This window comes from Lissotriton vulgaris, chromosome 1_1 (assembly GCF_964263255.1).
Source record: "Lissotriton vulgaris chromosome 1_1, aLisVul1.2, whole genome shotgun sequence".
NCBI classification, from domain to species: Eukaryota; Metazoa; Chordata; class Amphibia; order Caudata; family Salamandridae; genus Lissotriton; species Lissotriton vulgaris.
The window spans coordinates 1,270,182,746-1,270,196,494 of record NC_141685.1 but is presented as its reverse complement, the minus strand read 5'-3'; the positions used below and the strand labels follow the sequence as shown (position 1 = coordinate 1,270,196,494).

General features: G+C 46.4%; 1 protein-coding gene across 2 annotated transcripts in view; it reads right to left on the bottom strand.

Annotated features, from left to right (window-relative positions):
* The window catches only part of LOC147748974 (uncharacterized), a 737,146-nt gene that overhangs the window by 433,887 nt on the left and 289,510 nt on the right, over positions 1-13,749 (bottom strand). For both annotated transcript variants that reach the window (XM_086964737.1, XM_086964747.1), the window contains one exon: positions 1,677-1,762. In XM_086964737.1, coding sequence (XP_086820863.1) covers positions 1,677-1,762 — 86 coding nt within the window. The remainder of the gene's footprint in view (positions 1-1,676; positions 1,763-13,749) is intronic.

Here is a 13,749-nt window from a genome sequence, read left to right as displayed (position 1 = left end):
TTATGTACATAAAACTCCCAGTATGTGGCATATGTTAGCAATAAGGTACACATTTAGCAACAAAAGACGTCAATATCGGTCAGATAATTACCTCTCAGGCATGAGGGTGCCATCATTAAAAACCCATTTGCAACGATATAATATCTAGATGTCATGCCCATAGGGGGAATAATAATGTTGTATGTTGGCTGTTCAGGTATAAATGCTAGCAGGAAGTTCGGGAAGGACATTCAGTAATGGGTCAGGGTCCTACCTGCCTAGTGTTGCTAGTTGGGCATGGCTACTGTCCAATTAGTTTAATCCATTGTTGATGGAGTAGAAAAACGCTATCCATTTGCATTCACGAATGTTCAAAATCATACTTATGTCACCACCCCTTGGACCCAGAGGTACTTTTTCCAAGACAATCCATTTCAGACTGTCAGGGTTATGACTCAGCCTTTTGCAGTGTTTCACCAGCAGGGCGCCTCGTACCTCGCAATGTATCCGATAACAGTGTTGCAGAATCCTTGTTTTAACTTTTTGCTGCGTCTGACCTACATATAGCAGGTCGCATGGACACCGAATCACATATATAACGTTCGTATTACAATTAGTGTATGATTTGAGAGCAACCTTGCGTAGGTTGTGTATAAATTCTTTGGTCTGTATCGTTGTGGCGCAGGCTTTACAAGATCCACATCTGTGGTGTCCTAAGATAGGGGGAAGGTTCCACAGAGATAGCACAGTGGCCGGTTCGGGTGGATCAAGGAAGGAATGGACTACCTGGTCCTTGATGTTCTTCGCTCTTCGATATGAGTGGAGGGGAAGTGCACCCCCAGCGTCACCACTAGTTCGGACTCACGCCACCACTCCTGCATCCCCCTGAATGACTTGATTATCTCTTGTTGGTAAATGTCAGTTATTTATTCATTGTAATGCAAGTATATGGAACTTTTTGCCCACCACGGTTGTCAAGCTATGTCTTTATGCACCACTATGTAACCACAATCTTTTAACATACCAGAGGTGGTCCCACAGGAGATTGGATTATTTCTCAGTATTTATGAACCAGCGAACGGGGTGGGGGGGTGGGGGGGTGGAGACAATATACAGGGCAATCTTGTTTATGCTCTGAAGATTTCCTTTCTCAGATGTTCACAATATGTAATTTGTGTTTCTCCTATTTTATTGTCATTATGTATTGATCAGATTTCGGACTATATCTTTTGGAAATGTGTCAATATATTTACTATGGACAATGCTTTTGTGTTCTTTGCTACTGCCCTTTGTAACACACATCTAATATTGATATGGACAGGCGTCCTTATGTTGTACTATTTGTAAAGTTAATAAAATTGTTTGCAAAAAACAAAAAACAGTGCACAGAAAAACATCAGTAGTCATTGTGAAATTTCAAAATATCTACCACAAAATATTTTGATATGGCATCTATCAAGGATCACAGTACTTCTAGAAAATTGTTTTAACCTCTTCGCTGAAAAAATTGATGCGTGTGCGGTTGAGGACCTCCCTGGACGTCCTCCGCACACGCCCACTGGGACGTCGGACGGCAGGAGGCTGTCTGACGCATCGAAGAGGTTAAGTGTAGGCCTTCATTCACAGGACATTGTTGAATCTAGCCATAAGCAAATTCTTGCATGAAATAACACCTTATACATTAAGCAAAAACTTACCAGGTTTCTGTGGGCTGTCTTGAACATTCCTGGATGGAGACGTTCGACCATTCATACCATTTGTGGTGTGTTCCATTCTTTTAGAGCTAGCAAAGAAATTTGAGAAGCAAAGTAGAAGGTCACTTTTTAAATTAGTAAACAGGTGTTGATTATTCTATGCTATCCATAATCCTGCCATGTAATGCTAGTCAAGGGTGGATGCTCAAAATATTTTGGAACAAACAAAAAAGCCACGTGCAGCAGAATTACGGAATGTCTTTATTAAATACCACCAATTGAGGGGCTGGATCTATTATTCTCCATTATTTGATACCAACCGTGAATTCAAAATCAATGTTAACGGGTGCATCCAATGGCGAAATTAATCTAATCTAGATCCACTGTGCACAGAGCAGCATATGGTACCTTAGATAATAGAGAGTACAGTCATTACGAGAAGACAAGTTACTTTTGAGTGACTAATAAAATAATTTTCTGAGGCTCAAGGGTGTTTAGTGGTTACAGGGAAGTATCCTTGCTTAGGTGTTACCAATGGTGCTCCAGGGCCAAAGTACTTTTGTATTCTACTTTGGCAAGCGCTATTCAGCTTACGTTTCTAGGATTGTGCAAGGGATTCATATTCTCCATTAAAAAGTCAATTTGGAATAACAGTACAAAATTTGCACAAGCTTTTCCGTGTTCAAAATGGAGAAAGTTTATTCTCATTGCAAAATAACTCCAAATGTGTTGTAGAATGAAGAATAATATGTGATGGTCACTCTTCATTAATAGCAAAAACTCTGAACCCATAAAAGGTCTTTGAAATATCAAAACAGTTATGTAGACTTGAGGACTCTCCAACATACGGTCTTCAGCCTTCCCCAGGCAAAAGGACCACACCTTCCTAAAAGCAGAGTTTTCTAAATTAAATTGATTTATTGGCTCTCTGTAGGTCTACTGAAATGCATTTGGACATTATCCAAAATTGTATGGCACATCGGATTTACAGTATATAAAAAGAATTATTTGAAAACTAAAACCACATTGGCAAATTCACTCAAGAAGGACTTCATGCATTAAGCGATTCGATAGATGTGCACCCTGTGATACACAAGGTTATAGCAGGCAGGATTATTATCCATGAGCACCTCCTCACTGGAAGGAGGATATAATGTAGCTCAATTTTTATAAAGTTGCATTATCTTTGTGATTAAAATTCTGTATGTGACATTGCTTTGGTGACATTCATTGCTGGCAGCGATTATAGATAAGGGTGCTGGCATTTTTACAGTTTGAGGAAAGGTTGCTTACTGGTCCATTCAGTCCACTGTAGCCGGGGTTTCTCATCTATCCTCATGTTTGGAAAATGCAGGTAGTGTGCGGTGTCAAAATGCTCTGCTGTGACGCTTAATGGAAGGTGTCCATTTGGGCAAGTTGAGCATGTTTGCACACAATGATGTTCTCTATGCTGGCCTTTACGAGGAGGCCCATCCTTTTATTCAGGATAACCTCCCTGAAACTCGACTCATTTGTTGGGTGGGTTCAGGGTGGAATTTCTTTTCTTTGCCTCATGTAATTTTTCTCTTCTACAGGGACTCACTTTTCTGAGTTTCTGGCTGTGGCCTAGAATGGTGGGCTACTAGATGGCGCTGTCAGGAGTCATAATGCCTTCCCATATTGGGGAGTTAAAACCTATAAGCCTGTGAAAACAGACAAAGAAATTATGTGAACGTCATCCTTCATTCAAACAAGAACTTGAAATATTGTTCAGCTCATGTTTCCCGTCTCCGCCACCTAATTTGGATAACTACTGCTGACCCCCAGCTTTTCCCTAATAATTTATCTGTACATCGAGGCAATCCTTCAGATCAGTGTTGGATATGTACAGTGCCAGGAAAGACTAATTTAAGCTGCCCTCCCTCAGGCTTGGACCAATTCCCGAATAATAGAACTTATTGTTGTATTTACCTTGCATGACTTGGATCTAGTATGCACTGAAGGAAGAGGTGCTACACATAACCTCCAGAAAACATGCATAAAAACTAGCCGATTGACGATTTGTGTAGAAGATGTGTAGCGATGTCATGGGGGAGAAGCACACTGACTGGTGGTTACCTGTCCCTAATTCCACTCGTTCCCCGCAGACTAAACAAACCAAGGGCGGAGTGGGACAGCGTTTCAGAACCGGAGGAAGACGGAGACCGCGGCGCCTTTAATTGGACATTCGTGGAGCAGGACGCGACTCCGCCCCTTGCCGACGTCAGAGGATCCGGACTGGACAAAGAGCAGGATATCCTGTACGGTGGGTGTGTTTACACCTCGGAGGACGGAAGTGGAGAAGGCGAGCAAGCGTGGAAGGACGGAGCGGAGAAGAAGGACGGAGCGGAGAAGAAGGACGGAGCGGAGAAGAAGGACGGAGCGGAGAAGAAGGACGGAGCGGAGAAGACGGACGAGAGCACCGAGAGTGAGGGAGAGCCAGGAGGCCAACGACCCTGTGCATCGCCGTGCCACACTCCCGAGGGAGGAGTGTGGCTTTCCCAGGTACGGAGACGTTTGGCGGCTTGGGTGGGGAAGAAGAACGCCCCTGTGTAGATTTGTAAATAACCTTGTGCGTGCCTGCCCTGTGTGTGTGATCCGTTTCCCGTCCACCCTCCCTACCCGTTGGTTCCCTCACTTCTTACCCCGCCACTGTGCACAATCGCGACTAGGTAGCTAAAGACACGGGTGTCTCCTCACTTCACTTGGGTCCTGATTAGTCCGGAAGTATCCAGACTTTAAACTAACGGCTCCCTCTGTTGGTCTCCTTTTTCCCTCGGTATACCGGTCTGGAGACCCGACACAGAAGACAGCTACGCCGGTCAAGACAGCGTGGACTATCCACAAGCCGAAGACACCGCCACCACGAACAACCTGGAGTTCGCCAGGGAAAGACTGACTTATAGGACAAAGAGAACCATAAAAATAAAGCCAAGTTTAAAACGTTATACAGGTGTACCGCCTCTACCTAACCCTGAAACCAGTATCAAACCCCCGCCCCCGCCTACACTGGTGTCAGAAGTGGGATCCGCCCCTTCCCTGCCGGACCCAGCGATGGAACAGGTGATCCAGCAGCTCATTGAGGGGCAACAGAAATTGGAGTGGGCGGTAGGACAGCAGATGTCAGTAGCCGATGCGGACAGAGACCTGTTCAAAGCAACAATGGCCGCTCAGATGGACAGCCTTCAGAAAGTGGTACAGAGCCCAAGTGTACCTATACCGATGGAGAGAAGACAGTTCGGACCCTCGGGGGTACATTTACAAAAATATGTTCCGGGGGAAGACCCAGACGCCTTTTTAGTCAACTTTGAAAGAGCAGCCAGAGCATGCGGATGGCCGGAAGACAAGTGGCCTTTCTTTTTGGCTCCCCTCCTATCTGGTGAAGCCCAGGCGGCTTACCAAGTAGCTAATCATACCGGAGTAACACCCTACGTGACCATCAAAGCTGTGCTCTTGGACCACTTGGGGTTAGACACAGAAGCCTACAGACTCCGGTTCTGGAAGGAAAGAGGCGTAGCAGGAGAGCACCCTAAGACCCTGTACCTCAGGCTAAAAATGGCAGCGGATAAATGGTTGAGACCCGAGAGCCGAACCAAAGAAGAAGTAATGGTCAGCATCTACCTTGAACAATTCATGGAGGCTTTGCCATACGGAACACAACGGTGGTTGAGACAACATTCAGGGCTAACCCCAGACCAAGCCATCAAGATGGCTTCTAATTATAACCGAGCGATGCCCCGCACGTTTCCCTGGGACTCTGACAAGGGCAACAAGTCCAGCTCAGGACCCGTGAAATCAGACAAGAGGCCAAACAAACCAACCCCGGACATTGGGAGGCCTCGCCCGATAAGAGTGGATACTCCTCCACACAGGGGTCCACAGTGTTTTGAGTGTGGGGAGTGGGGCCACTTAGCCCGAATGTGTCCACGAAAGAAGACCGTAGAAGAGCCAATGGAGGTCGGGTATATACCGAGAGCCGTGATGTACACAGCCGAGATGGGGCCCTCCTTTTATGTAAGGATGTTTGTAAATAGTCAAAGCGTTAAAGCCCTTCTAGACTCAGGATGTCGACAATCTGTAATACAGTCTAAATTTGTTCTACCTGCACAGATAGGCCCAGAGGCTATCGTGCATATCAGATGTGTCCACGGGGATGTGAAGCCCTACCCCGTAGCCCAAGTCACCCTACGCCCACTAGGCAGAGACCCCTGTGAGGTAAAAGTGGGGGTGGTGGACTCCCTACCAGAGGACCTGATAGTGGGAATAGATAACCCTGATTTCCTTGCCCTTTTCAGGAGAGAGTTGAGGGCCCAACCACGAGAAGCATATCTAGCAACTGAACCCTGGGAGTTAGATAAGGGGTTTAAGTTCGCGCAAGCCAATGATCCAACTCTTATGAACGCCTGGGAGTCAGGACATAGAGAACAAACAACGCCTTCCCAGGGGTATCCCAAGTTCAGGATTCTGAATGACCTACTGTATAGGGAAGGGAAGGCCGGCGAACCCCTTCAGCTAGTTGTCCCGCAGGAATTCAGAGAGCAGATCTTGTTCTATGCACACACCCACCTGACAGCAGGGCATAGCGGGGCCGAAAAGACACTACAAAGCATAGTCCGTTTATTCTTTTGGCCTGGCATTTACAAGACAGCTGAGATGTATTGTAAACAATGCGAGGTCTGCCAGAAGAAGAACATGTACAGGCCCCCAGCAGTACCCCTACAACCCTTGCCTATAATAGGTAATCCCTTCGAGAGGGTGGGCATGGACTTAATAGGACCCCTCCCACGCACCCCAAGAGGGCACACATACGCTTTAGTCATAGTGGACTACAACACCAGGTTTCCGGAAGCCTTTGCCCTGAGTACTCCTACCACAAAACACGTGCCCGAAAAACTGGTTGAGCTGTTTGCTAGGGTAGGATTCCCAAGGGAGATACTTACAGACCAGGGGACCCCTTTTGTGTCCAGAATGATGTCTGAAGTATGCAAGCTGTTAGATCTGAAACATATACGCACGTCCGCTTACCACCCACAAACAGATGGGTTGGCCGAAAGGTATAATCGCATGTTGAAGTCCACCCTTAAGAAAATGTTGAGTGCGGAAAACAAAGACTGGGACAAATTGCTGCCCTTAGCACTTTATGTATTGCGGTCACAAGTGCAAAGCAGTTTAGGGTTTTCTCCTTTCGAACTCCTTTATGGGCGACAACCTAGATCCCTGTTAGAAATCACCAGGGAAGCCTGGGAAAGGGAAGAAGCGGCAGAACAAAGGTCCCTATTGGATTACACGACTCAACTGAAATCCCGGTTAGGCAAGTTAAGAGACTTAGCTTATTCCAATTTGGAAAAAGCCCAGATCCACCAAAAAGTGCATTACGACACAGGGAAGAAATGGAGGGTTCTACACCAAGGGGACTGGGCCTTGGTACTTCTTCCATCATCCTCTCAGAAGTTCAGAAGTGAATGGAAGGGACCTTATCTGATCACGGAGACCCTGGGAAACACCACTTATAAACTACAAGTCTCTCCTTCACGTCAACAGACCTTCCACATCAATCTGTTAAAAAAATGGATAGGTCCCCTTCCCAAAACAATACAGCTAGCACTACCAGGACGAGACGAGAGGTCAACCCTGGAACAATTACCGATTAATCCGTATTTGCCAAGCGATAAACGTGCGGAGCTGGTACACAAATTACAGCGGTTCTCCTCCATGTTCTCAGACAAACCAGGGTGTACCCACTTAGCAGAACACTGTATAAAGACAGAAGAAGGGAAAGTGGTTAAACAAAGACCATATCGCATTCCAGCCGCAAGGCGGGACACCGTTAAAAATTAAGTCAGGGACATGTTACAACTAGGCGTCATACGTCCATCAAAAAGCAACTGGGCTTCGCCCATAGTTATGGTCCCGAAACCGGACGGGTCCACCCGTTTTTGTATGGACTTTAGGGCTCTCAACGCAATCTCCTCTTTCGACGCCTTCCCTATACCCAGGGTGGACGAGTTAATTGAAAGGATAGGAGAAGCAAAATACATAACCACGCTGGACCTGACAAAAGGCTATTGGCAGGTGCCACTGCGGGAAAGGGACAAACACAAAACAGCCTTTGCCACAGATGATGGTTTATACGAATTCAATGTTTTACCATTTGGGCTCCATGGAGCCCCGGCAACATTCCAAAGGTTAATGAACACCGTCTTAGCCCCACATTCCGAGTATAGCTCAGTATACCTCGATGATATTGTTATTTTCAGCCTTACGTGGGAGGACCACTTAATGCATGTGGAGAGTATCCTAACTGCCCTACTAAAAGCCAGGCTCCATGTCAATTCAAAGAAATCGAGAGCAGCCTTCCCCAAAGTTCAGTATCTCGGATACATGTTAGGAGACGGCGTTATTGCTCCCCAGGAGGAGAAGGTAAGCGCCATAACCAAAACACCGTTTCCATCCACTATCCGAGAATTGCGTGCCTTCTTGGGCCTTATTGGCTATTACAGGCGGCTCATTAAGGACTTCGCAGAAATTGCAGCCCCCTTAACGAATCTACTTAGGAAGAATTCCAACTTTAACAGAGGGAAACCACCTCCCGAAGAAGCACGACTGGCCTTTGAAGCCCTGAAGGGTACCATCACATCCAGCCCGGTCCTCATTCCCCCTAACTTTGAGAAACCTTTTATCCTAGCGACAGATGCCTCGGACACAGGAGTAGGCGCAGTCCTATCACAGGAGGGGGAGGATGGGATGGAACATCCTATTCTCTTTATAAGCAGGAAACTACATCACAGAGAAAAACAGTACCCTACCGTAGAAAAGGAGTGCCTAGCAATACGATGGGCCGTGGACAAACTAAGATATTACCTAGAGGGTAGACCCTTCACTCTGCACTCCGATCACGCTCCGCTGCAGTGGATGCAGAAGAACCTGTCCCAGAACGCACGAGTGCAGAGATGGTTTTTGTACCTGCAGCCCTTTACGTTTACGATTGTACACAAGAAAGGCACTGCAAACAGTAATGCTGACTACCTGTCAAGGGCACCTATTCTCCCCGAACGGGAGAATCCAAGGGGGGAGGTGTGTAGCGATGTCATGGGGAGAAGCACACTGACTGGTGGTTACCTGTCCCTAATTCCACTCGTTCCCCGCAGACTAACAAACCAAGGGCGGAGTGGGACAGCGTTTCAGAACCGGAGGAAGACGGAGACCGCGGCGCCTTTAATTGGACATTCGTGGAGCAGGACGCGACTCCGCCCCTTGCCGACGTCAGAGGATCCGGACTGGACAAAGAGCAGGATATCCTGTACGGTGGGTGTGTTTACACCTCGGAGGACGGAAGCGGAGAAGGCGAGCAAGCGTGGAAGGACGGAGCGGAGAAGAAGGACGGAGCGGAGAAGAAGGACGGAGCGGAGAAGAAGGACGGAGCGGAGAAGAAGGACGGAGCGGAGAAGACGGACGAGAGCACCGAGAGTGAGGGAGAGCCAGGAGGCCAACGACCCTGTGCATCGCCGTGCCACACTCCCGAGGGAGGAGTGTGGCTTTCCCAGGTACGGAGACGTTTGGCGGCTTGGGTGGGGAAGAAGAACGCCCCTGTGTAGATTTGTAAATAACCTTGTGCGTGCCTGCCCTGTGTGTGTGATCCGTTTCCCGTCCACCCTCCCTACCCGTTGGTTCCCTCACTTCTTACCCCGCCACTGTGCACAATCACGACTAGGTAGCTAAAGACACGGGTGTCTCCTCACTTCACTTGGGTCCTGATTAGTCCGGAAGTATCCAGACTTTAAACTAACGGCTCCCTCTGTTGGTCTCCTTTTTCCCTCGGTATACCGGTCTGGAGACCCGACACAGAAGACAGCTACGCCGGTCAAGACAGCGTGGACTATCCACAAGCCGAAGACACCGCCACCACGAACAACCTGGAGTTCGCCAGGGAAAGACTGACTTATAGGACAAAGAGAACCATAAAAATAAAGCCAAGTTTAAAACGTTATACAGGTGTACCGCCTCTACCTAACCCTGAAACCAGTATCAAACCCCCGCCCCGCCTACAAGATGCCTTTGAGAACCTTGACCATCCAGGTGGTAAGAGACCCCGGCAGCCCTACAGCCCGCCTACCCGGTAGCAAAATTGAGATCAAAGAAACATTGCCTTGCTCAAGGAACTATTGAGATGCTTTTTGCATGGTCAGTGGAGGTCCTGCACTATTATTAAGACATTACCCCTTTCTGCCCACACCAATCCAAAAGAAGATCTATGGGTCCTCTACCTTTTATATGCCCCTCTGTGTTTGTTCATGACCAATTGTCTAGAGCCAGATGGTTAATTCTAGAGCGATTTGAAACCTACTTCAACATTTCAGTTCTGACTATATCACAGTTCAAAGTTTAATATTGGCCTTAAGGATAGTTCTGGCTTTGGAACGAGAAAGTAACCAGAGTAGTCCCCTTTACTGAGTTTTTTCCTGGGGACTCTTTCTATTGCTTGTTTTAGTAGGAGCAACTTTATTTCCTGTTGGAGTAACTCCTTTCTGAAGCATCTTTGCCCTTAGTGGCACTGTGGGTGTTTTTTTGTCTAGTCACTCCGTGCAATACCTATGCTATATTATATACAGTATCCATTTGTCCAAGGTGACTGAATCATTACACGGGAAGATAAACCTTAACTTTCCTAGCCTCAATGTAAAAAGAAGAAGGCAGCTGAACTTAAAGTCAAGCATACTGCAGATATTGCGGACACTGCTTCTGAGCGGGGACTGGGCACTGACCATGCTGGACAGCATGGCAGTAGTTACAATAGTTCACCAGAGCCTGGTGGGTTGTCTGGTGGGAGTAGCACTGAGGGACTATATCACAGTGGAAACACTGGATAATGGGGTAAGCATCCCACATCATTTATACGAAATACAACTGCAATTGAAGGGGGATGTACCCAGAAACATTAATGTTCTCTTTTGGGAGGGCTCAATTAAAGCATACTATATTCTTTTATCTGAAAAGGATTGATCAGTTAACAAAAGAAGGAGGGAGTGAGAAGATCTGCTAGGTTCGCCCTCCACATCAAATATAACCTAAAAAAAATGAGAACCCAGCTAAGGCAAGGAGACAAACTCTTCACTTGAGAAAACAGTTTTCTAGTAAAACCCTCACCCACCAGGGTTACCCGTTGGTGGCATGCTTAATCATCGGGTCCATCCCGTTCTTTTATGGAGTGGGATGTGCTCAAGCATAACCGCAGAACTTTGAGATGCGGCCACGTTACCACACAGACGTAAACATATTACATAGAAAGAAAACACACAGTGCAGGATTACCAATGGGTTATCCTGGAGGACATCAAGGACACAGTGAATTCTGAACCGAAATTGTTCGAAAGAGAACACAGCTATGTTTTTAGACTCAACACATATAGAGGGCCTGAACTATAATATCCCATGAAGTAAGTTCATTAGATGATTACTATCCCAGGAAAGTAAAACCAGTTTGGCATAATGTACCTTTCTCTCACCTAAGTGGACTATTCTGCTAAGTTTACACCATTAACTTATGCAAGTCTACTAAATATATCAGTTGGAGATAAGGGAGCACTGAACCTGATCCCTATTAAATGACCATAATTTCATTGTTTTCACTTTTGTAACAAACCTCCCTCCAACCCTCTACCTTTTAGTTAAGTATATAAATATATTCCAAGAAAAGAAATTCCGTGTATTGTAAACAGGACTTCCACATATCTTTTTATACTCTAATGGAACCTAATGGATGCTCCATGAATGACCGCCATCTTCGTATTGTCAGTAGTCTAACCTTTTTTGGAGCACTAGGACACAACATCCCAGTGCTTCAAACTAGTCTTAATCACCCGGCGGTCACCGCATCAGTAATATGCGGAACCCGGCCATGCACCAAGTAGGTTGCAAGGCAGAGACTGAGCCTTGGAGTAGTAAGCGCAGGACATGCCCCCCGTTTTCCTGAATTGTTTTCTCTTGATTTGGGCATATGCAGATTTAACAAAAATCTCCCCTATGGACAATATTTATTAATGCAACCCACTTTCTCATTAGAGTGTGACTACAGGCTTCCCTTCCTCCCTCGGAGGAACCATGATGCACAATTCTAGCATCTTATATGTATGTGGTGTGTTTATCGTAATATATGTGTGTAAAGTGCTTTTTACATTGGTATAGGTTTATGAGGTTTTAAAACCACAAATCTGTTTCGCTGGATTACAAATCTCCATTTGGGTTACACTAGATGTGTCCACTCATATGTTTTTATTTCACATTTTCCTTCACCCAGAGGTGCTCATGACGAGGAAATGGATATGTAGGACACAGAAGGAATATGTGTACGGTCATAGGGCTGTACAGTCTAACTCTTCGTTATATCTCCACAGAAATACGGATAGTAATCATCAAGTAGGTGGTAAATGTACATGCACTAATTCCTTAGCATGCAATGAGTGTGCCTTCTACGTAATACAGCAGGAGTTGTACCAGGGAGTTAGTTCCACTATGTCCTGATGAAAAGCCAATATGGGTATTGGTTGAAGCATGTCGACCATGTAGGAAAGCAGGCACATAATATCATGCTCTCCTAACTCTTCCCCCCCAATGTTTTTAATCATACCAGCAAGAAGCCAGAATAAATAGGTTACACCCACTAGCCAGGTATTTTTTTTCTTTTCATTTTAGCACTGAAATCCACTCTTCACTCATATTTTTATCACCATCTCCTTTATCATTGTATAATCTTGAAAGGGCTCCGTCGTAGTCTGTAGGTCGCAGCACGCCCTGCTCCATAGCGTAACAGGATTGACCTGCTGATAAAGCATGCCAACTACGGGTAATTTTGGTGGATGAGGGTTTCATAAGAAAACTTTTTCCCCAGTGGACCGTTCATCTCCTTGACATAGCTAGGCTCTAGTTTTTTGATATGAAAAGGATCGATTACCAGATTTCATAATGGAGTGCTCAAACAGAAATGGTAATTTAACCTGCTTTTTTTGACCTCTTTCCAGAATCAATTAAACACTCATATGCTGAGGAGTGGGAGATAGTTCATATGCCGACGACACACAGCTGGCGGTTACTCTCAGCGGGGATGCGGAACAAGACGCCCCCAGGTTTCAGATTGGACTGAAGGCGGTGGCTAGCTGGTTGACGGGGAACTGTTTCCAGCTTAATGCCACTAAGACAGAGGTTATGATTGTCGGAAGGGGAGTGGAACTATGGGGTGACCAATGGTGGCCGCCAGAGCTGGGACCAACCCCGACTCCGGTGTCGGAGTTGAAAAATCTGGGAGTTTGGCTGGACGCTGGTCTTACCTTCGTTGGACACACTAAAAAAACAGCTGCCTGTTTTGGTCTGTTGAGAGGCTTAAGACCTGTCCTCAAATTCTTCGATGCCCCAACCAGACAGCTGGTAATCCAGGCCACTGTCATCTCGCGCCTGGACTACGCTAGCTCTCTCCTGGTTGGGGCCAATCAGGCTGAGCTTACTCGCCTGCAACGGGTACAAAATGCTGCGGCCAGAGCGATTGTCGGCCTGCGCAGATTTTGCCCGGTGGCGAGTGTCCTTCGCTCCCTACACTGGCTCCCAGTGAGGAAGCGTATTCTCTTCAAGGTCCTTTGTCTGACCTTTAAGATTTTGAGAGGTATAGGCCCTGAAATCATGTCCAGCTTTCTTTCTTTCTATGTCCTCACACGCACCCTCCGCTCCCAAGGCCAGGCCTTTACTGTAGTTCGTAGATTTAGGCTCAGCCGTATGGGGGGACGCTCCTTCAGCGTAAAAGCTGCATCAACTTGGAACTCTCTTCCGGTTGAAATTCGCCTGCTGGAGGATCTCATGACTTTCCGGAAAGCAATAAAAACCTTTCTGTTTTAGCTGTCCCTTTTAGTTTTCTGCTTATTTCCGTTGTGTTATGTTCCTCCTTGTCTATGCGCCAGGACGCTCCTTGGCTGGAGTAGCTGTGCGCACAACAAATAACAATAACATAACATAACATATCACAACCATGTGGGGTGGGATAACTGTTCTTACCATGAGATTCCACGGATAACAAC